General features: G+C 42.8%; 1 protein-coding gene across 3 annotated transcripts in view; it reads left to right on the top strand.

Moving 5' to 3' along the window:
• The window catches only part of LOC119434558 (high affinity copper uptake protein 1-like), a 41,908-nt gene extending 25,943 nt beyond the window's left edge, over positions 1–15,965 (top strand). For 2 of the 3 annotated variants that reach the window (XM_049672071.1, XM_037701708.2), the window contains 4 exons: positions 5,802–6,045; positions 6,943–7,006; positions 10,885–11,053; positions 12,424–15,965. In XM_049672071.1, coding sequence (XP_049528028.1) covers positions 5,812–6,045; positions 6,943–7,006; positions 10,885–11,053; positions 12,424–12,625 — 669 coding nt within the window. In that variant the 5' untranslated portion in view covers positions 5,802–5,811 and the 3' untranslated portion in view covers positions 12,626–15,965. Of the gene's footprint in view, positions 1–1,359; positions 1,523–5,801; positions 6,046–6,942; positions 7,007–10,884; positions 11,054–12,423 lie in introns of those variants that run through there. The other variant, XM_037701700.2, reaches the window with a different exon arrangement.
• The last annotated feature ends 7,041 nt before the right edge of the window (positions 15,966–23,006 follow it).

Here is a 23,006-nt window from a genome sequence, read left to right as displayed (position 1 = left end):
CTAGGCTTATATATATAATATGTAGCAAGAAAGTTCCTGCAAAGAACCAAGTGCTGCGATTTCTCAGGGACATAACTGAATTCAACAGAATGAGTAGGTCAGGGCTGTTGCTCCCTTCTGAGGCGCTAAAAAAAACTGGTAGCATCGCTCGAAGACGCCTTCAAGCTGTGCTTCAGTTTAAATGAGTTACGAAGGAACAGTATCGCCGACTTAATTTGCATCCTTTCTGCAGCTGAATCCTTCGAATTTGATCGGCTGTGAGCGGCAAAAGAAAGAGCTCACAAACGATGTTGTGAAGTTCTATTCAATTACACGCCTTTACTTTCTTGTCAAGGGCAAGAACATGGCGCGCGAAAGCAACGGGGAGAAGAGGAATCACCTGAAGCGGAGGCGTGTGCTTTGAATAATGTTATGATGTGGTATGGACCAACATTGCGACCTTGCTGGTGCTAGGCTATTTATGTTGGTGCGTCTGCTGACTCAAGTTATGAGAGCGCTTTTTGTATTTTAAATATATTCATGAGTGTAGCCCAAGACGTATTGCTTTATTTTATTGCAACCAAACAGTGAACCATATATGCACTAGCTTACCAACACAATTCGTCTCGTAACAATTTAAATACTGTAACTGAGGCAGCAATAAACACAATAGCTAGATTTCTCGAAATTGAAACATTATAACTCACTAAATATCACGTAAACACGTTTCCATATACCGTATATAAAACCACTGCAGTATTGTTTTATGCATGGAAAAAATGCATCTACGTATTTAATGCAATGGGCTGGAGCGCCACGTCTATACCAATAAATGTGACTAATCGCGCCAAGCTATAAAATTGACTTTAGCATATGTGTCTTCTGACTAGACGACAGTAAGAAATTTCCCATTCTGGCTTTGCCTACACTGCTCAAAATGGCATTGTATAGCGCGTACTTCAAAGCTAGAGTAGAGGCAGCGATACCATAGAATGGCGATACTATCAAACACGCTGCACGTCTACACAGCGCAGCCGACGTTGCGCGCAGCTCAGCCGTTATACTGTCCGCAGCGCCACTTCTGCGTCATGATGCGGAGAAGTGGTGAACTACGCTCGGTCGGCACACCTACCCATCTAGCCACCGTAGCTAGGATGCGCGTCCTCGAGAAATGGAATGAGTACGCGCTTGTTTTCTAGCTTGAAACGTAACGTACCAGTGGTGATGAGCGCACGCTCTAGGCCGCGTTATACGCTATCGCGCTAAAATAGTATGCGGTGTCGAAGCTGTCGCAAACTACTTTTGCGCCACCTGCAGTCAGCTTGAAGAACGATAGAGTTTTTCGATAGTACTTTAATGACCTTGGCCGTCCAAAGATGTCGCTGTTGTAGGACACGTATTATAGTCTGTAAGTGCTGTGAATCTGTATGATACCGTATTGTGCTTAGTGCGCTTCGCTTGTGTATATTTTGGCTGCACATTTTCGCTTGCTACGTACGTTGTTTCGATCCAGGCAGTGGTAATTTACAGAAAGTGCATTAAGGTGAGTACTTCGGCGACTGGTCGTTTCTTGCCCCGCTTTGTACTTCCCTGTTTGCAGACACACGACATCCTCTGCCCATCAACTGAGAGTTGCGGTTAACGCGTCTCAATTACTTCCGCAGTATCTTTTACAAATGTACAGGCGCACCGATTGTTTGGTGCAACGCTGCCTTTCCAAAGCTGTGGTATTTCAGATGGGATCTTAAACAGGAATTATAAAAAAGAAAAGAAAAGAGAAAACTCAACAGGTCCGAGTGTCATCCCCATTTGTGTGTGGAGGCTGACCGGCGTAATCAGTCGATCAACATATGTTCAATTGAAGCTGGGAACGTCTGCTTCTTGGATAGTTAAGCATCGATATATTTCTGTGGCCAGCAGTAGGCGTTAGGACGATAAGTGCTTTGTATGACAATTCTGACCAACTTGATTATCTATGACCTTCGCGGCGCTTGGAAGTGATTGTATGTGCGTTGTGGGGAAACCGGTTGTTGACATGGCAAAGAAAATTGGGTGCAGGTGCGCATATCGGTAGGGGTGGCTTTAGTTTGTTCCGACCAAGTTTGCCAAACAAATACTATTAACTCTTCTGCCCACGCGTACTAACGTCCTGTAGGAAATGTTCTCAAATTAGATTCTCTCAGACGTCAGTATAGCTAGTCAATTTACGTTTTGTTCCGTTACCGAGATTTCCGTTTTTCATTTGTATTAAATTTCCGTTACAGGCTTGAGACATAAAATGACCACAAAACAAGTTATTTCTTGATGCCAACAATTCAGCGCGCGAGTTTTAACAAACTTGTGACGTCGCGCGCCGAAACTTGGGTAACTGTTCACTAGTTGAGTATAGTTTGCCACATTTTTAATGAAACAAGTTACATCTTGAAGTTGCAGCTCCAATTTGTCAAAGTCGCAACTCACGTACCAGTGTCGCGATGTCAGCTAGCAACGTCACCTTGTTTATGCACATTAAGTTTTATTAATTGTTCCTCTAACTTGTTCATTTTACTGTAAACGAAACGTGCACGTCAGATGAGCCGAATAAATACTTTTCCTTGCAGGCCCCGTGTGTAATAGAGCTCTGAAGGATTGTAGTCAATGCAATACGTTTGCACATATCTTGAATATCCTATTTCCTCTTTTGGTGGGGAAAGCCCAGTACATGTCATACTTCAGAAGCGCTGTTGCATTTTTTTGTGCAATCTGTGTTATTTCTGCCGTTGTGCAAATACCTAGGCAGATATTGTTGAATTAAATAAATAAAGTCTTCCCCAAGCTGTTTAACGAGTGCAGTTTATGGTTTTCGACAAGCTTATTTCTCAAAATTTGAAAACTGAAGTTATACCGGTGACACACGGAGGGGGGGGGGGCAGGCACTTTCGATCGCAATTGAGCCCCATCTGGATCTAAATTCGCGACCGCCATTGGCTCCCATCCGCAGATTGAGCAAAGAAGCCAATCGCGACCAAGAACTTCGACCCGAATCCGGCTCGATCGCGATCAAAAGTGCGCCGTGTGACATCCGTATTAGTTCCATGTGGAACATGCAGAAGTTTCTGCATTGATGCAAAAATTTGAAAGTTCAGTTGCATGATTTGTGCTTTGAACAAGGGGCGTATTCTGAAACGTTCCACTTCGGCGATAGTTCGCCTAGGCGACAATTTCGCCTTTAGGCGCGCGCTGATTAGATGGTTGAGCAAAATTGAATGTCGGGCTCAACCAGCCAATTAGCTCATCTAATTTTGCTCAACCAGCTAATCAGCGTGCACCTGAAGGCGAAATTGTTGCCTAGGCGAACTATCGCCGAAGTGGGAATGTTTCAGAATACGTCCCCTGATCATTTCCAGCATTGTCCTGATGTTATACTTTTTACTTAGCTATATATATATTTTTAAATTGTAGTATGCTCACATTCAATCATTTATCTGGATATGGTTGAACATGCTGTCATTTAGTTAGCGAAAATAGTAAAAACTAGAGCATGTGCTGGGCATGCTATTACAGTTGTTATATGTTATGATGCAATAAGAAATTCAGGTGTTTGCAAAATCAAGAAGATACATGTTACCCCGACATTCTGGTCCCTTCTAACACAGAAAAATCAACACTCATATGGAAAACTTGATCAGCAAGATCCACGTCACATTCCTTACATATTGATGAGGGCGAAATACAAGAACACCCATGTATAATGCATTGGGTGCACATTAAAGAACCCCAGGTGGTCCAAATTAATCCTGAGTCCCCCACTATGGTGTGCCTCAATCGTATTGTATTTTTGGCACGTAAGACCCCAGAACTTAATTTAATTTAGTTCTTGCAAACTCTGACTTCATTACTTGTTTTTTTGTTTTAATTTGTTTTGTGCTCGCTCTTCTAAATTTGAAGCAGGTAAATATTTGGTTTCAAAGGAATGTTGTGGAATAATCGGTGAAAGGCAAGCCATTCGATGTGTCATCTATACCAGTGTCTATAAACGTTGATTCATACCACAGTGGGATGAATAATTTGGTAGGCAATTGAAAGCGGAGCTAAAAACCTTTCGTATATGTAGTATCTTTTCCCAGATGCTCTGCCCTGAAAGCAGCGATTAAATTTATAATTATTTGCATGCATGTAAGGCTGCATATTGTAAATCATACAAAGGCATAATGTTAGACTAATGTGCCTTTGTGGGTCTCTAATGGTAACCAAGCTTACCTAGTAAGGTGTTCTTGCCTATGTGATTCGGTTACCTTGTGCCTGACACTACAAGTGTGGAAGCTAGGTGAAAACAATTAGTGTACTGATAAACCATATGTAAGTGTTGGCAGCTCAAACACGAGAGACAGATAAGAAAACAGCACTGCACTGAATTTCAACACAACATTAGTAAGGAATACAGAAAGCATTATACCTGATGCTGCCAGAATACTTCACATTTTACTTAATTAACCTCCTTGCTACTGGTGTCCACGCTTGCGGACACTTTTTCTAAAGCCAAGTGTCCTGAGCGAAAAGTTCTAAGGCGTTAAAATCGTGCACCTTTCACAGCCTGGACAATCGTTTGCTCAGCTTCTAAAGGAGGACACCATATCTTGGCCGAGGCAGCCATTAAAAAAATCATGGCTGCGAGTCTAGCAAATATTCCTGTTCACTACCAGTGTCCACTTTTTGTAATGCCAAGTACGCGTCTGCAAAAAGTTCCGAGCCATTGCAAGTTGCGCGCCTTTATCAGCGTGCATCATGGTTTACCCTGCCTGAAAAGGACAGTGCCATAGGTAGGCTGAGGCGGCTGTTTAAAAAGCTGCAATCAGCCCTCAAGATATTTCAGCAACTTGTCCACATTTGTGGACACGGCTTTTTGGCTTCAAAATGTTTTGTAATTGTCACCAATTTTTTTTGTGAGCTCCTAAAACTTTTAAAAACAGTTACTCATTTGCTTGCCTACATTATTTTCGGTGGTGAAAAGGTTAGTCCACTAATGCAGATTTCAATAAGCCTAAGCCAGTAATTTCAATATTCTTTGAATTCTTGAAGCTTCACCTCAATAATCCTAATATCTTTGTTGGCAGAGGTATTGATGCCAAACCAATTCCCTGCATGCCCTAATCATTCACTGACCTTAGCTTCAGTGGCCTTTTTGTTAGCTTCAGTGGCCTTTTAGATATCAGCTAGCCTATTTTGATTTTTTCGTAACACCGGCAGATTCACAAAAATGTAAATGGTGCCTCCACTTACTGAAAGCAACAGCAAGGTGCCTGAAGTTCAGATTTTGCACATGATTGGGGTGTACTCTTTTGTGACCATTGCTGCATTTGCCTACATGCCAACATGCTTATTTGATGAGCCTCATGTTGCTTTCAATCAGTGAACTTTGTTTGGTGTTATTTAGGGAAGCCTTGATGCCACCTGTCCTTTTTTGCATTTCTTTTCTCTGATAAACCTGTTCACAAGTCAGTGCTGGATTGCCATATCCCTTGTCTATGTTTTGTGCTTCTTCTAGCTATTCAAATGGGATGACTAGCCAATGTGCATGAAAACTTGCAATGAGTCTTCGTTAACTTGCATAATAAAAGAAGTCATTTTAATATGTGGCTCATTGTACAATAAAGGCACTTTTTTGCTGTTGCTTTGTGTGCTGCAAACAACATGGTTGAGTAAAATTTTCTGAGGATGATCTTGTTTTTGGTTGCTTGAAGGGAGGGCAGGCATTAAGTACCTTATGTTTTCTTACTTATGACAGCATGTGTTTCAATTAAAATGTTAATTTTGTTTCTTCCACATTACCATGGATTCCGCAGGGGCAGCATAATGAGCCACGGTGGTGACCATAGTGCACACTCGGGCCATGCGGGTCATGTTGCCTTACCACCAAATTTCACTACTCCAAGCCCCAACTCATCAGCGCCTCTGCAAACAGTCTTTACAGCTGCTTTGGCTGCCGTCACAATGAGCACTCCTACACACCATGCACAACCTGATGCTTCCTCACATAATCATGGGCACGGTTCCTCACATGGAAGCACGGACATGCATATGGCAATGGTAAGTTCAATGGACTAGGTATGCACTGTCTATAAATTTTTAGCACTCATAGTTTCTTTTGTCATTGCTAAAGTAGTGCATATTATACAATTCTTTATATGTTTATGTACAGTTCTATCACTGTGTTAGTGCGAGGAGTTCGGGCTACTTGCTAAAGATGTGTAAACAGGGCTGTAAAATCACCTAGACATACAGTCTTATGTCTTGTGTCATGGCTATGGTCTGTTTGCTTGTCTAGATACTGTTTTCCGGTGGCATAAAGCAGTTGATATAACATGACATTCAGGCTGAAGGGATCCATTTCGATGGACTCCTTCCCAATGAAGTTTTTATGTTTTAAGAATGCATACATATTTCATTATTCCCAACCATTGGTCTTGGCTGCCACCTATGAAATAAGAATTTGTTAGCAGAGATTCTGCATACTATTGGATATTGTGCTGTAATCCTTCATGGAGAGAATGGCGAACTAACACAGCTGGAACAGGAGGTTTAGAAGCCCGAGCTTTGTAACATAGCGGCTGAACCTGAGTGAGGCCCTTAGCTTTGAACTGCCACACGGTTTTCACTTGAAATGGGATAGAGCAATGGGAAATTTTTATTACACTACATATTTGGTTAAATTATTATTTTATTGTAGTTCACCTGCAATCCTCACACTGCTGTATAGTCAATACCCTGTGTTATGTGTATGAAGAGTAAGGGCAAAAATGTGAAAATGTAGCCTGCAACTTCTCAGCAAGAGCTGTTCATTCTGTGCTAGGTAGTTTGGGTTGACAACATTTGAAAGGTCATTTGTGGATGATGGTATGAATTCTTTTTTGGCTTAAGGTTGATTTCTAAATTGAAATTCTATCATTTGTCTTCTGTACATATTTTTTCTTTCGATTTATTCAGTACTTCCACACGGGAATCACCGAGACCATACTCTTCAAAGACTGGGCTGTCTCTTCTGTTGCAGGTACTTATTATTAATGAAACTAATGCTGAGCAATAATTATTGCAGAGTGCTAATACACTGTTATTCCTTTCAGGTGACAATTGATTCTATCTGTTAAATGTTTCGTTTGAATCCATTTCTTGCATCTTCAGCATTATTGAAACAGACAGAACAGATGAAAAATATGGAAATTTTCAGTGGGGTTTCACTGTTCCAGAAATGGGCAGAAATGTATTTGTGGTATGGGAGCAAAGTTTAGTATTTCGTGGGCAAGCAGTGTACCGGCAAAACACAATGATTTCAGAAATTTGTTTAATATAAATTGTTGCTCGTCCATCTTCATTTCCTCCACTGTTTTACGATTGAAAGTCTTGGTGATTTTGTGATCAAAGAACAGCTAGAAGAATCCAAGTGTTTTTTCATTGTTCTCCACGTGACGCGTCATTCCTGATGAGGTGAGAAAAAGAAATCATGGAGGTGCAGGGAGCAAAGCGTTTCTGTTGAGCCATGTCCATGTGCGAGAGGCCGAGGGCGACTCAAACTCCTCCTCACTATAATCAGAACTTGCAGCTCTGATCACTTGAGCTGAAAGGTGCATCCAAAAAAATCTCACTTAGGGGCAGAAAAAGACGCCCAACGTCGTCGTAGCCGGGTGTGCTGCATGACTTCATTTTAAGGCCTAGAGCTGTTCTTGGGCACTTTCAGAAATAAATAAAAAGAAATGAAATGAAACACTAGGTATAAAATGGCGTTGCTTGAGAACATACTGTGTTTATTGCATACAGTGATGTCCAGCTATAATGATACTGCTTACATTGATATACCATTATAGCAACGGCTGGCCTTTACCTAATTGTATATTCAAGTATGACATCCGCCCAGGTATAGAAATATCCTGTTAAAACTCGATTTTCATCTTTTAAGAATGTTGTTCTTAAGGATGTGCAAATATTCGCAACTTTTAAATAATTAATCGAATAGTGTCCTATTCGATTTGGTATTTGAATCGAATAGTCACTCTTTGTAAATGTGAATGTTTTTCGTATACCTTTTGAGTATTTCAATACGTCACCTGCACCCAATTAAACATAAAATTGGAGCAAAATGTATGGGAAATTTCCACTCCCGCAGGGCATACTATAGAAATAAAACATAAAACTTGGGTAGTCACTAGTGGAGTATGCTACATTGCTTAGGTAGCCGTATTTTACAGGCTATATAGCGATTATTTGCACTCTTCGTAGATTCCTATGCATGCGAAGAAAAAACTTGTCTGCTCCTAATGCTCCATTTGCGCTTTTTATAAACAACGCTCCATAACTTACTATGTAACGACAGAAACTTGCTAATACTAGGATGTGAACGTCATTTTATAATTCTGATAATGGATGTTCATTATTTGAAAACTATTAGAAAACTATTCAATATTTGATTCGATTTGCATTTGGCACTATTTGATTCGTATTTGAATTGGTCTCAAAAATTGGCTATTCGCACACCCCTAATTGTTATGATTGCACATATGTTATTTATGAATTAAGGTTCATAATTTATTTTGAACTGCACTATTCAGGCAAGAAAGATTGTTTCGTATGAAGGTGTTTATTTCTTGTTTGTATAGCACAAATGCTTCATCATTGACATCGATAGAATAAGCCTGTTAAGGTAAAATGCCTCAAATGCAGTAAAATCATGCTACAAATTCAAATAGTATTGCGGTTCATGTGAAATAATTGTGGGCAATTTTTTAGAAAATGCAGCCCACAATTCTTTATAGGAAAATGAAGTTTTCCTGTAAAGAATTCTGTGAAAATGTTTTCTGTGAAAAAGATAATTTTTGTTTGAATGTAGGTCCACATAAGCTTATTCATTTCAGCATTTTAGAAAAAGATTGTTAACTGGACAGCATGTAAATATAGTGTCGTGCTTGTGTTAGCATTAAATGGCTTGGCAACGTGGTGCGTTGTAAAATTAGCTCATGGTGACACTAAGCAATTTTTAGAGTATGACAGTACCAAGTTCAGTTGCTGACCGATTATTCAAACACCGATAATTCGAACATGCTTGACTATTCAAGAGCTCTGTGGCACCACCACTTGCCCCATAGACTTAATGTATAAGGACGACCGATATTTCCGATGCCTTACAGTGTGCCTTGCGATAAGTCGAGACTCTTGACTATGCGACCTGGGGCTAATTGGTCACCGAGTTGAGCAGAAATAGCGATATTTTCGTTTTGAAACATCGCCAGCAAGGTCGTGGGCCATATCATCGCCTCCTCGAAACCGAAACTACTGAAGCCTAGTCGATCTAGTTGCTGATGAAGATTTGGTGCATTCATTGGCTACTTTCGTCTACCTGTAGCGACAGCATGATAATGGTCGAGATACAAGCCACGATATTGACGCGAGAATGTTGTAGCGATACCTTCCGCTCGGTTCTATATCATCCACCGTTCATGGCCAGCTGAACCCGTTGATAAAGTGTGCGGAGTGTCGCTCTGTACACTGACAAAGCGTGAAAAGAAATAGCATAAAAGGCATTGCTGTAAAAATGCGGCCTCAGACTGTCTAGGCTAAAGGCAAGTGTGTATGTGCCTGCAGCAAGCTTTGACAAACTTGGGCTGTATTCTGAACGATCACTTTCGAAGATACTTTCATTTTTGCAATACTTCGCGCGGCTAGCACTGGACGCTGTCGACAGGAGGCAGTGTTTGCACTATGATAAGATAGCCTTGGCACTGTGCCAACAATGTCGTCGCTCGTAGACGCCGTGATGGGTCTTGCGCTGATTGCGTGAAATCGACCCCGAAAGTACCATCCAAGAAGGCGGCACCCCTTTTTTTGGCCACTTGTGGAATAAAGTCACTTATATTTGGGTGAATCTGGTATTTCGTACTCCTGATTATTCGTGAATTATCGGTCGGTGACTAGTAACTGTAAATATTATAAAGCATTTGATCAAAAGGAAATTGAAGACCATACCTTGAGGCATTTAACTTAAAAAAAGCGAACACTGTTTCTATATAAATTATTATTAAATGTTTTGCTGTTGTAGGCTACAATTTGAACTTGCTGTTAAAGCTTCATGGCTAGATGCACTGCTTAAAGGCCTAAAAAGGGACAGGCTAACATGAAAACAGAAGATTATGTGTAAATTTTCACAACTGTCTTATTTCATGGTTTGTTGTTGGTCTGTTGGTCCTTGTCTGTTTTCTTTTCATTGAACTGCCCCTGGTTATGCCTTATGCAGTGCATCTAGCCATGATGTTTAACCACCTAGATCTCATTGCAGCATTACTTGCTCTTAAAGTACTATCCTTGATCACTGGTAGCTTGTGAGCATCATTGTGATTAGAACAGCTGTTTGGGCAATGAAATGCAGTTGGTGCTTTAGTGGTTTTGTGTGCTGATCCTTGTGGGCTGATCTACGTAATGTTGCACCTAAATATCATGCATTGACGTATTCATTTCTGTCATTCATTAATTTATTCAAGGTCTGTTTCCCAGGGAAACAGACCTTTGGGCATAAGAAGAAATACTTTAAACTTTCCGTTCTATAAAACCATGAAATAATTTTTAACTTGCTGTTTCTACTGTCTGCAGCACTTACTCATAAGGTTAGCCTTCTTTTTTCTGCTTTGAAATACTTTGCAGCAGAAATAGTGTTAGTAAATTGTAGAGGGTTAGCTTTTAAAGCACTAGGCAGGCTTTATTTGAAAAATCTATGGTATGGTTGTGCTACATTATCTTTTATTTTTTAAATTCATTACGAGTGAAAGCACTTCTAAAATGGCCCAGATTTAGAAGGTGTTTCTAGTTATTTGTTGTAAATTATTATGTATTCTATGTGGTTGGAAGTAGGAGCAAAGTATAATAGTCCTTGTATAACATTTTCAGGAATGGTTGGCTCTGTAGTGGGAGTGTTTTTCATGGCTGCCTTGTATGAAGCTCTCAAGTATTTCCGGGAGCATCTCTTCAGGCTGCATTTCTCCAGCATGAGCTATTCATCTGTGGCTGTGACAGGCCGGGATGGCCACACTCTGACAGAGGTCCATCAAATAGTCAAGTATGTAGACCAATAGGTCCATGGCAGGTGTGCTTGCAAGATTGGTAGAATATGTAACTGAGTTGCATTATCCAAGGAGGTTAGCATTGTCCCAAATTTAGGAATTGTTGTACCTTGTGAAAATAAAAATAAAAAAGCCTGCTCTATTGGGTTTCTCTGCGAAGGAAATTCAGCAATAGCTTTTCTGTACATTCATACTTCTTATTGCAAAGATAACAGAATATCCTGGATCTTGTTCATCATATATAAATCCTTTCTATGACAGACATGAATTTCAGCTGCTTTCACCAGGGCATGCCTGATTACAGTAACACATCTTCAAAAACATTTCCCACTATTAAAACTGGCATTCACTGCAGTGTGACAATACTGCTGGAGGTATGAAGTCGACCAGCAGCAGTTCCAGTGCTGTGCTTATTTTGCTTGGCATCTTGATGGTGGGCTCGGAAGTTGTCGTTAGTCCTCCTTCCATTCTGTTACACATGTTGTGAACAATCTGCTTCTCCTTTTGCTTTGACATTAAAATTGGGCAAGCAAAGACAACATGACAGCAATGTGGACAGAACAAACACAGGTCTGGGAAAGTCCTGTCAATATTGCTGTTGTGTTGCCTTTGCTTGTGAACATTTAACGTCAAAGTATGAACAGACTAGCCTAGCAGTGTGTGCTGTTTACCTGCACTTATCTGTTTGCTGTTCTTTATTGTCTTGGTCTGCCCCACTCGTTTTGCACATATTGCTGTGGCAGCCAGCAGGGTATGTTTTATGTCGGTTGTCATGAAAACCTTCTTGTCCCACTCTACATGGCACTTAAAAACACAGCACTGTGAAAGGTGCTTGTTGTGCTGTGAATGGTATGTCTTGTTGTGCCCCTTATAATCAACTTCTTCCTTGGCAGTCAACTCGTGCTTTGGCAGCAGTTATGCTGCCAGTGGCCTCCTGGCACATCAAGTAAAGATCACTAGTGTTGTGCATTTTGTTCAGTGAGGTTACATGTAGAAAGTTTTTTGCGCAACACACATTTTTCCCCCCTCAATGTGTTAGTTTTATGGTTATAGAATTGGAAACACATGTTGAGTGTGCCTGTAAAGTGTTGTTTATCTACATTTATCTGCTTAGATTAGAACTTCTACAATACAGTTTTCATACAATTGTCAATGGTCTCACTTCTTTCTGCTGGTACATCTAAAGGGTTAAAAAAAGACACTGTATGCTGTTGTAATCATTGGTCTACATTTCGCTTTCATGCTGGTTTTTTTTATAAAAGTGTCTGACCCTAAATGCAGAGCTGTTAGGCTATGAATTAGCATTATGCAAAGTGTGTGTGTGAAAATTCTAATTGCTTCTGTTTTCCCAAATTTGTTTTTACAGGAACAGGATAGTGAGCTGGCCACACTTGCTACAGACTTTCCTGCATATGGTTCAGATGGTGATTAGCTACTTTCTCATGCTGATTTTCATGACGTACAACGTCTGGCTATGTTTAGGTGTTGTACTTGGTGCTGGCTTTGGCTACTTCATCTTCGGCTGGAAAAAGGCCACTGTTGTGGATGTGACAGACCATTGTCACTAACCATTGTGTTCTACTCCTGACTGACAGTAAGCCCAATGTTATGCATATGTGATGCAGCCTTGTATTGCATGTATTACTTTATGTAGTCAATTGTTTGGGAAACATTTTAGAGGCCATTATTTGTATACGCTTTTGTTTTCCCGTGAGTCTAATGAACCATGAGCAATGCAGTCGGCTAACCAGGGTGGCAGGCCAGATCGTCTTACAGCTTGCGATTATCCCTATGGCGAGCACAGAATACATTTGGAAGAGGGGTACCATCCTTGCACTTGATTCACTACAGTGTGCAGGGTTGTTTTATAGTTTAATCCTTTTGTGTTATGTTTTGTCATTGAATGTCATGAGTGCAGGAGAACCTCCAACAAATTTGTCATCCCATGTGCTTAAGGCTATAGCTGCAGAAAAGTTACTGAAGCAATTGGCTGCACTAATGTCATTACACAATATTTGCAACCCAGCTTGCTTGTTATGTTCCATAGACCAGCAAGGCTGCAGGCAGCAACTCATTATAAAGACAATTTAGTTAATTGTGTATCATCATTTACCATTTAGCTTGTTTTCTTATAAACTGCCATTGAACTTTAACATGGTTGCTCTAATTACTGTGTTTAGGATGTGGTTTTTCTAATAAGCTTGGCATGTACAACTTTGTAAAGCATCATAGTCTTTCTTGATTCCATTCTTATTCATTGTTTTAGGTATTGGTAGACACGTTGTGCTTTCATCAATGCCACTTGAGATTTATATCATACTGGGTGAACATTCTCTGGTCTCGGCACTATTCTGTGACATTGGGACTGTCCCCGCCTTCTTGCTAAACTCTTTTTGCAGTGAACCAGATATTAAACATGAGGGTTTTGGTTGCCCCATATCCATTGTTATGTTAATCTGAAACCTTGCCATTTCACATAATGCAGTTACTGTAGAAGATTTTAGGTTAAGCATAAACATGGCGACTGCTTATGTTGCATATAGTGAAGCTGGATAAAATTAGAAAATTAGTAGGAGCCTTTTGATACCTAACCTGTCATCATTAGAATGTTGACAAAATATATGATTAATCTTTTAGGGTTAAATGTTTATTGTGTGATTGTTTGTTTGCCTTTGTTGAGATTCATATAAAGCTAGTGCTGTTATTTAGCTCCCTTGTTTATTCCTTGAAACTGCCAGACCTTATAGCTGAACTTATTTTGTATGCTTTAACCAGACGAAATTCCCCCTTTTTTGTAATTGTTGCAAAGGGAGAATAGCTTGGAAGTTTTAGGAGCACTCTGGGACTTTTATATACCTTCAAACAAAGTGAGTATATAGGCATAGTATATAGGCCTTTGCATATTTTCATTTACAAGTGTAGGCAGAGTGCATGAAGATTGCTCACTTTTCACAGGGCTTGTTTCACATCCAACTGCCGCAGAGCGAGAGGTGAATTCACACCTTTGTTTTTTGACAATTACCGGTGGCATAGCCAAGGCATGTTCACGAAATATGCAGGGCTAGAGTTGATGTATTCATGCCACGCTGTTTGCAGCCATGTTTTGTTATAGTGTGATTGTGTATTCAGGAACTGCTCAGAGGTGCATTCAAAGCACTTATCCAGTGTAATTGGACAGCTGCAATTGCTCCAATGGTGAGCAAAAATGTCTACTGTATTTTGTGACCAACCAGCCTAATTTCAAGTGCTGGTACACTTCGAAGTAGATGTCTGTACATATGAAACTGTGATATCACCTGCAAGGACCACTGTTTTTGCTCGTGTAAAACATTTGTTCCCCATCCTTTTTCCATTTGGCGTTGATTCTTCTGTGGTGTTGCACCTCATTATTTAGCTTGGCAGCAGAGGAATTGTGCTGAGTTATCTTAGAGGGTCCTTGCTTGGTGGCCTTGGCCAGCAGCTGTGTGCCTGTGAGCATATACTAGGAGTGGAACTTTTCCTTTTTTTTTTTTATTTAAGCTTGTGGCTTTCAGAAAATTGTGCAGTATAATTCAAAAGGGTTATATTTTGCACCTACTCACTCTGCAAATGTAGGCTGTCTTAGATTGTGAGTACAAATGTCTTGCAAAAATGGGCTTAGCAATTGCTCGTAGTAAGAAAAAGGCTTACTGCTTTGTAAACTACAAAAAAAGAGTTTAAACATAATATTGTCAATTATTTTGATGTCAAAACTGAAAAGCTCTTTGCATTGCGTAATTACCTTTTATTGAATGTGTAAGGTATTGAAACATTTACAAGCACTGCCAATTTGAGTATATTGTCAGTCACATTGAAGTGTGTGCTTCGACATCATACCTTTCATTTACATTTATATTTTTATTGCCACAGCGGCCACGATTCAATTGGGGCGAAATGCAAGAACACCCGTGTGCCGTGAATGTTAAGGAACCTCAGGTTACAAGGAACTAGAATATATGGGCAGTGCACCGACCGACACGTCCCTCGCCTTATCGCGTGTGTTGCTAGGAGCAGCAGTGAACTGCTGCTCGTAGCAACAATGTTGTCGTCGCTAGCTATTGAAGGCATCTAACAAACTGTAGCTCTACCCATGGCTGGTCAGGAACACGCCTCTGGTCTGATGCTTGGGCTCCAGCACACGACGCGCTTCACTGCAATGCACCTTTAATAGTTAGCAACTGCAGCACTGCCGCTACTGGCGACATAAAACAGATGAGCCAGAGAGGTGAGGTCACACAACTCAAAGATTCTGGTGCACTCTACCTAGGTGGTCAAATTAATGCAGAATCGGCCACTGAGGCGTGCCTCATAATCGTATCGTGGTTTTGGCACATAAAACCCCCATTTAATTTTTTAAAATTTTTATAGTGCAAATAGCATCAAATGTAGCCATTCAGACATTCAAAGTTTAGTTTCTGCTAGCAACATTAACATTGATAGAAGAAACAGTGAATAAAATTGGTATGACATTGAGTGGATCATTTTTCACTGTAGTGGGGATACTGTGCAGAATTAGTTTTCAGGCCATAAACTTGTGTGTGCATGCGTGTGTGTTTGTGTGTGTGTGTGCGCGCACACATGCAGTTTCCAACTGCACTCAAGGCACACAGCTGTGAGAGCACAAAGTCATCAGTGAGTCCAATGTGTCATGACAAGCATTGCTTGTTTGGTGAGCAAACCTTTCTTTTAGTACCTGCTTCTCCTTTATATGTTTAGAATGTGAGTACTATTCCAGTGGCATGGGATGTGTACTACAAGTCTGCTACTCATTGTTTATTTGTAAAACTTTATTATTAGGTGATTTTGACAGAGCCGGGGTCCCTCCTACAGTCCTAATAAGATATTGAATCAATCGGTAGATGAGATGAATTAAAAACTTGTTCTGTTGGCTGCTCTGTTCTTTTTATTGAGCAGATCTCGCCCTGACAAAGTGAATTATTTTCACTGAACTCGTACCACAATTGTCAGTGAAAACTTGTCAGGATGCCCTCACCTTCCTAACACACACTCAATAAGAAAGGAAGAAAAATGTTGCAGTTTCGCCCGAAAGGCGAAGCATCAATTGCGATAGCAAATTAGTAGAGCGCTATTCGGAGTAGGGATAGTAGTTTTATCGGCTGGATAAACTTGGACACATTCGCTTACTAACTGAATTAACAAGCGTGGTGTCAGCGCGCACAAGCAAGCATGAATAGATCGCACTGAATGACCGCAGATAACGACTGTCAAAACGCTGGCAGCAAGCGCAGCCGCCGCAGCGGGCGAACGTTCGCGCGGTCTATCACTTAAACGGAAACTGTGCGGCGAATGCACAGCGCATACAAAGGTCAGAGCCGTGCGGAGATAAGAGACGGTGTGGGCGACCGCCACCACCGGGCAAAGTGCAGAGGAGTTTAGCAGAGGAGAAGTTGTTGGCAGAGGAGAAGCTGCCCCCCCCCCCTCCCTCCCGCGCTGCCTTCCCACTTTCTTGCTTTCGCGTGGGAGATTGAGTGGCCAGTTCCCCTTGCGCCCGGTTGCAAGATAAGCATTTGGTGAAGCAGCACAGCGTCGGCCCGCCTCCCTCCCATACCCCCACGGCCTTTCGCGCGACGGTCGCATTTGCTTTCCGCCGTGCGTTCGCTCTCTGTGATAGCACACGCTTTCACTCGCGCATACGGCACGCGGCGACGATTTTATCGACCTTGGACTTTATGCGGAACCTCACGGCGATGCGGACGGCAGAAATCCGGTTGAAGTGTCTATATAGTTGCTATCGCAATAAAATGTACCAAAGTCTGACATGTGCCAAGTAGCAGTGAGTTGGGGTGCTAGTGCAAAGGTACAGTGCCATCCACTGCTGTGTAGAGCGCGTGAATGACCGGCTTTATTCTGCGGGACGACACCTGGCGACGGTTGCTGTGTCCGAGATAGCGTGCCCAGGAGCATGCGCGGCCTAAAAAACATGCAAACTTGCGCGTGTTCCCTTTAACCAGAGGTGAGGTTCGTAAGCACCTTTGTTATCTCAGTCTGTGAGCGCGCTTCGTTTGTTGCGAAAGGACCGGAGTGCATTATCAGCCCATACGCTTCATTCTATGTCATTTGCCGTGCCGCAAGCGCCCTCAGACCGAGTGCACATTAGGGTAAATACAGGCATTTTTCATCGTCTCCACTCGTCTAAAGCAGTTCTGCATGTTTATTAGGCCGCGCATGCTCCTGTGCCTTGGACCCAGCAACTGCTGCCAGGTGTCGCCCTGCAGAGCAAACCTGGCTGCTCGCGCGCTCTACATAGCAGTGGACAACACTGTACACTTCAGAATTGCTAGTGTACCAAACTATGCGTGCAGAAAAGGGTACCCAAGGTGAACAAAAGTAATTTGCAGCCTACCACTTCAGCGTCTCTGATGGTCACTGTGTTGCTTTGGGACGTCAAGCCCTATCACTCAGTCAAACCATCTGCTGGGCACAAGCACTGCTGAGAAGTCAGGTGGGTGTCTAATGGGCAATGAAGTAAGAAGAAAGAGGTATATGCTGACAGTAGACAATTCTTACTTGGTTGAAACTCAAGGATATGCACACTTTGTACTTTTCATGGTCACTTTATTGTGGCTATAAATAGCAGAAGACTACATGAGTTCAAGCATATAGGAACGAACAGTAAGTCGTCAAGTCAACACACTCTTGGCTATCGTCAACGGATGCACATACTCGGATAAGGTCACCGACTCACTTTCCTAGTTTTAATTGAAAGGTCCTTACCAGCTCATGGATGATTTGTATCTTTTAAAAGCTAGTAGTACGAAGAGATTGATTCACTTGACTCCACTGCTTGCAAAGGTGAGAAAATGTTCATGTTACATCCCAATATGGCAGTGCCCTATGAACTGAAATAAATTATTTGAAGACAACAATGAGGAACTGTGTTTATGTTGCATCTTTTAGCTCCATGCTGCCTTCCATAGCTCTAGCCTTTCTTTATGCAAAGTTGTACTATGCACAGCTTTTGAGTGCTCAAAACACCATGATGACCCGGTATGCTTTGCTACCTTTCTTTAATTGTACATTGAAGTTCATTGTGATCGATAACTGGTCTCTCTCTTTGCTCTTCTGAGAACACAGCCTTTTTTTTTCCAGTCACTCTTACCCACTAACCAATTTTTCTAGTGCTTGTCAAAGGACTACCATCTTTGTACTGGGCTGCTGTGTTCAACAGCCCTAACATAAGTTGAACTTTGGGCAATCTTTGGAGCTTAGTCATTGAGGCAGACAATGAAGTTTGATCGTTTTCTAGATTTCGTTACCCAATTAAAAATATACCAGCGACTTTGCAATGAAAGCGCAACAGAACCAACAGACGAGTTTGTCTGCTGAAACAAAGCTGAAAGTGCTGCTATGTCACATTCACAGGAAATCGCAACACAGTTTGATATGAACAATTATAATTAAAACCTCTGTTCAGCTTTCATAATGTTGTAGCATATCATGATGAAAAATCTGATGTGCAGTCTGTGCTATTAATGTTTCATTGCATGCACAAACAGCTCCTCGGGGCCATGCATTGTGTACGTGGCCTTGCAAATTGTTGAGCTTCTTTCTTCTTCTTTCTGGGGTTTTACGCACCAAAACCAGTTCTGATTATGAGGCACACCGTAGTGGAGGGCTCCGGAATAATTTTGACCACCTGGGGTTCTTTAACATGCCATTGTTGAGCTGTGAAACTTGCTGTGCAATGCGCATGAACCATTTGCACCGTAACAGCGTTACTGTGCTGTGTTACCATTACCGTGGGATATAGCCAATATAGCCCCTCATACGTTTCGCGTGCAGATGTGTGTGCACAGCAGGCTTTTCATAGTCGTGAACAGTCATGTGTATAGAGCACTCTTTTGGAATGTAAATTACAGGGATGTAATTATAAGCTTAGTGTAAATTTGTTTATTATCATTGTTGCTTGTCAGGCAAGTTTGACAACTTCAAGTAATTAAGTCAAAGAGGTGGGATTGCACTGCTGAAGGCAATTAACAATTTGTATGAATTGAAAAAAAAAGTGCCCACATTGACCAGCCCCTGGCTGAGTGCGTTTGAAGCCAGTATTTGCACGCGAATAATGGTTGTGGTCATGCCAGGAGCACCTCTGCGATGGGATGTTAGCATCTCTTCTTGACCATCGCTCACCTTATTAGAATTTCGATATCATATGCTGGCGCAGTGCTGCAAGCCTCCGCTTTCCTACAACGCTTGTCAGTAGTGCGACGTGCTGTCTTGTGCGAGATGCAAAATCTCCGCCCACTCGCGTCCACTGAGATAGCAGAATCTTGCAGCACTTCGCAGGTATGTCTAAATTCTGATAAGGTGAACGACGGTCGAGAAGTTATGAGCAGAATGCGAAGCCGGGAACCCCATAACTGCGCCTGTGCAACAGTTTACTGCAGGCGCAGTTAGACCAAACGAAAAAGTATTGTACCTCCACTTCGGAGTTTCGTGTATACATTTTGACGTTTGATGCAGCACTAAAAGCAGTAAACTACGGCGAGTTTCGTCGACCAGGAGAGCGTGGTCCGCTGCCTCGAACTGCAAGTGCTCGAGCGCTGGCGGAGCTCAATAGAACCGCAAGAAAACTATTGTGAACTTTTATGGTGCACCTATTAGGCGCCTGTTCCTGCATCGGCGGCGTAACCGAGCCAACGAGCACAGCAGGAAAAAAAAACCAAAAAAAACAAAACGCCGAGGCCATGCGCTACTAGCCCCAGGGCGTTGGGATCGAATCCCGGCCGTGGCATCCTGCATTTCGATGGAGGTGAAATGCAAAAACGCCCCTGTACTGTGCATTGGGTGGATGTTAAAGAACCCTAGGTGGTCAAAATTAATCCCGAGTCCCTCACTACGGCGTGCCTCATAATCAAATCGTGGTTTTAGCATGTAAAACCCCAGACAGCCCGCCGTGGGTGGTTATGGTGTTGGGCTGCTATGCACGAGGTCATGAGATCTACATCCGGCCACAGCAGCCGCATTTAGATGAAGGTGAAATGCAGAAAGCGCCCGTATACTTAGATTTAGGTACGCGTTAGGGAACCCCAAGTGGTCCAAATTAATCTGGAGTCCCCCACTACGGCGTGCCTCATAATCAAATGGTAGTTTTGGCACGTAAAACCTCATAATTTAATTTAATTTTAACCCCAGATAATTGAGCACAGTGAAAGATGAACGCGAAGCACAGTGGGGAATGAGACGCGAGGAGGAAAGAGGAAGGTGCAGTGGAACCGTGAGGCGGAAAGTGGAGGAGGGTGTTGCAAAAGCGTGAGAAGAAAAGCATAGTGCGGCGAAGATAGCCACAAGATGGCGCCAGAGTAGCGCGTGTCGTCTGGTAGGTCTGTTGGCGGCGGCGGCTGTAAATTGCGTCCACGCGTCACACTCGGCTCCGTTTGTAACGGGCCGCATAGAACAGATTGTCCGCGCCAGCCAATATATCGCGAAATAAAAACACGTATAGAGCTGCGCTCTAATTTCGCATTATGGAGTATCATAATCGTTGGTGATATTTTTTCCCTCCGACGATGTTGTTGGTGAGAGTGAAGCAGAATGCTTGTACTACACATTACACTTATTATGAAGTCATGTATAAAGTGGACGGTCAAAGAATGATCTGACTGAACTGAATAGTGCAACGGCTTGTATGTAGTCTGTGACAAAACCTCCCAAAAGCAAACATTAAAGAGAAACAGTAAATCAGTTTAGGCTTATGAAGTATTGTTTCAAAAACCTTATTTTCGTTTATTTCGCGGTAAGATTATATACTGCAGTAGAAAGTAAAGCCAGGACAAAGTTTCATTTTTTGAAATTTGCACCGAAACGCCAGCGCCGGTACGTCAGGGTGATGTCACGGATTTCAAAGTGTTATCTTTTTCGGCCATTGAAGGTTATACGGTAGTTGAGGCTCAGTAAAAGTTTCTGAAACTTGACACGTTCAGTCTGTGGTGCTTTTAGCACTCAATGTAGCCTATATTTACCGATAAGAAAGATAATTTATTAGAAAGGCAGAGAGGTCGGCGTGAGAGAGCATGCTCTGGCCTGCTACTCTGCACAGGGGGAAAAGGAAAGGGGACAAAAAAGAGTGATGAAAGATGATGAGGACATGAAGGGATGTCACGTCCTAGTAGGAGACGAGAAACCCGGTGTACAGCACGGATAACAGCACTTTATCTGATCAGTCAACGCGATGTTGTTTTCATCTCTATTTTTCCACCCGCGCGCTACTTCAGCGTAGTCTTCATGGCCTGGCACATATCCGTGGCGGCGATATATGATGTGGCATTTGCCCCACCCTTGAAAAAAAAAAAAAAGCATTGTCGCGATGCGCCGAGGACCGAAGGCACTGCAGAGCAGGTGCAAAGTTTATGTCAGGAGCAATAGTATGGCTTCATGCGAAGCATGTGCACAACCTCAGGCAGATGCCGCTGGCGTTTGGAGCAGTAAGAACTTTCGGGAACAACTTCAGAATTCACATCACTGATGCGGCGTGGAACTGTGTATGCAGGAGCTTCTCAGATAGCCCCCGCCCACGAATAAGAGTCCAGACCCACACCTGGTCGCCGACGTACGTGACGGGTCTGTGCCGACGATGTATATAGTAGTCCTGGCATCGTAGTCCTAGCCTGTTCTTGGATTCGCGAACGCGCAAGCTGTCTGGCTTCCTCTGCGCGTTGCGTAATCTCCTCAGCCCCAGTCTCATCATCGTCGCACTCGTGTGGGAGCATCGCGACCAACATTGTTGTAACTTCCCGGCCGTAAACGAGGCTGAAAGGTGTCGCGGGTGTTGTCTCTTGGCGAGCCGTGTTGTACGCACATTTAACGTAAGGTAAAATCTCGTCCCAGTTCTTGTGGTCAATGTCGATGTTCTGTCAGCCCATTGGTTTGGGGGTGATAAGCGGTTGCCTTTCGGTGACTGGTACCACTGACTCGCAAAACAGTATCCAGAAGCGCGGCCGTGTACGCAGTACCTCTGTCTGTTATCACCGCTGCGGGAGCGCCATGCCTTGGGACGACAGCTTCGATGAAAAATCGTGCTGCTTCGGCTGCTGTTCCCCGTTGGAGAACGCCTGTTTTGGCGTATCGAGTGAGATAATCAGTGGCGATGATTATCCATCTGTTGCCGGCAGTAGACATTTTAGACATTTGAAATGGACCTAAAAGGTCCATGCCAATTTGTGCGAATAGCGCGTCCGGTATCTGAACAGGATGCAACAGTCCAGCTGGCTTGTTGGGTGGAATTTTGCGGCGCTGGCAATCGAGGCATGTCTGTACATAATGTTTCGCGACCGGTGCAAGTCTCGGCCAGTAGTACTTAAGCCTGATTTGTGACAATGTGCGGGTGTAGCCCAAGTGACCAGCGGTTGGCTTGTTGTGACAGGCAAGTAGGACTTCATCCCGAAGAGATGCGGGAATGACGATTAGGTAGCTGCTGCCAGTAGGTGAAAAGTTCTTTTTATAGAGGACGTTGTGACGCAAGCAAAACGAAGGCAGCCCTCTGGCGAATAACCTCGGCACGCTGCTTGTTCTTCCCTCTAAGTAATCTATAGGAGGCACCAGCTCTGTGTCCTCGTGTTGCTAGCATGCAATGGCCACAGTAACGACCATGCCTAGAAAAGCAGCGTCGTCATCATCATGCACTGCAGTCTGAACAGGAGACCGAGACAGGCAGTTGACATCAGCGTGCCGCTTCCCCGATTTGTACACAATGGTGAAGTCAAACTCCTGGAGTGGAAGACTCCAGTGCGCAAGCCGACCAGCTGGATCTTTTAAATTAGTCGGCCAGCAAAGTGCGTGATGATCACAGATAACTTGGAAACAGCGACCATACAAATATGGGCGAAATTTCAGGACGAGCCATATCATTGCGAGGCATTCTTTTTCTGGAGGGGTACGGGGGTGACCCCCCCCCCTGCCCCTTTGTCCCCC

This window comes from Dermacentor silvarum, chromosome 1 (assembly GCF_013339745.2).
Source record: "Dermacentor silvarum isolate Dsil-2018 chromosome 1, BIME_Dsil_1.4, whole genome shotgun sequence".
NCBI classification, from domain to species: Eukaryota; Metazoa; Arthropoda; class Arachnida; order Ixodida; family Ixodidae; genus Dermacentor; species Dermacentor silvarum.
This window is presented reverse-complemented; position numbering and strand designations above follow the sequence as displayed.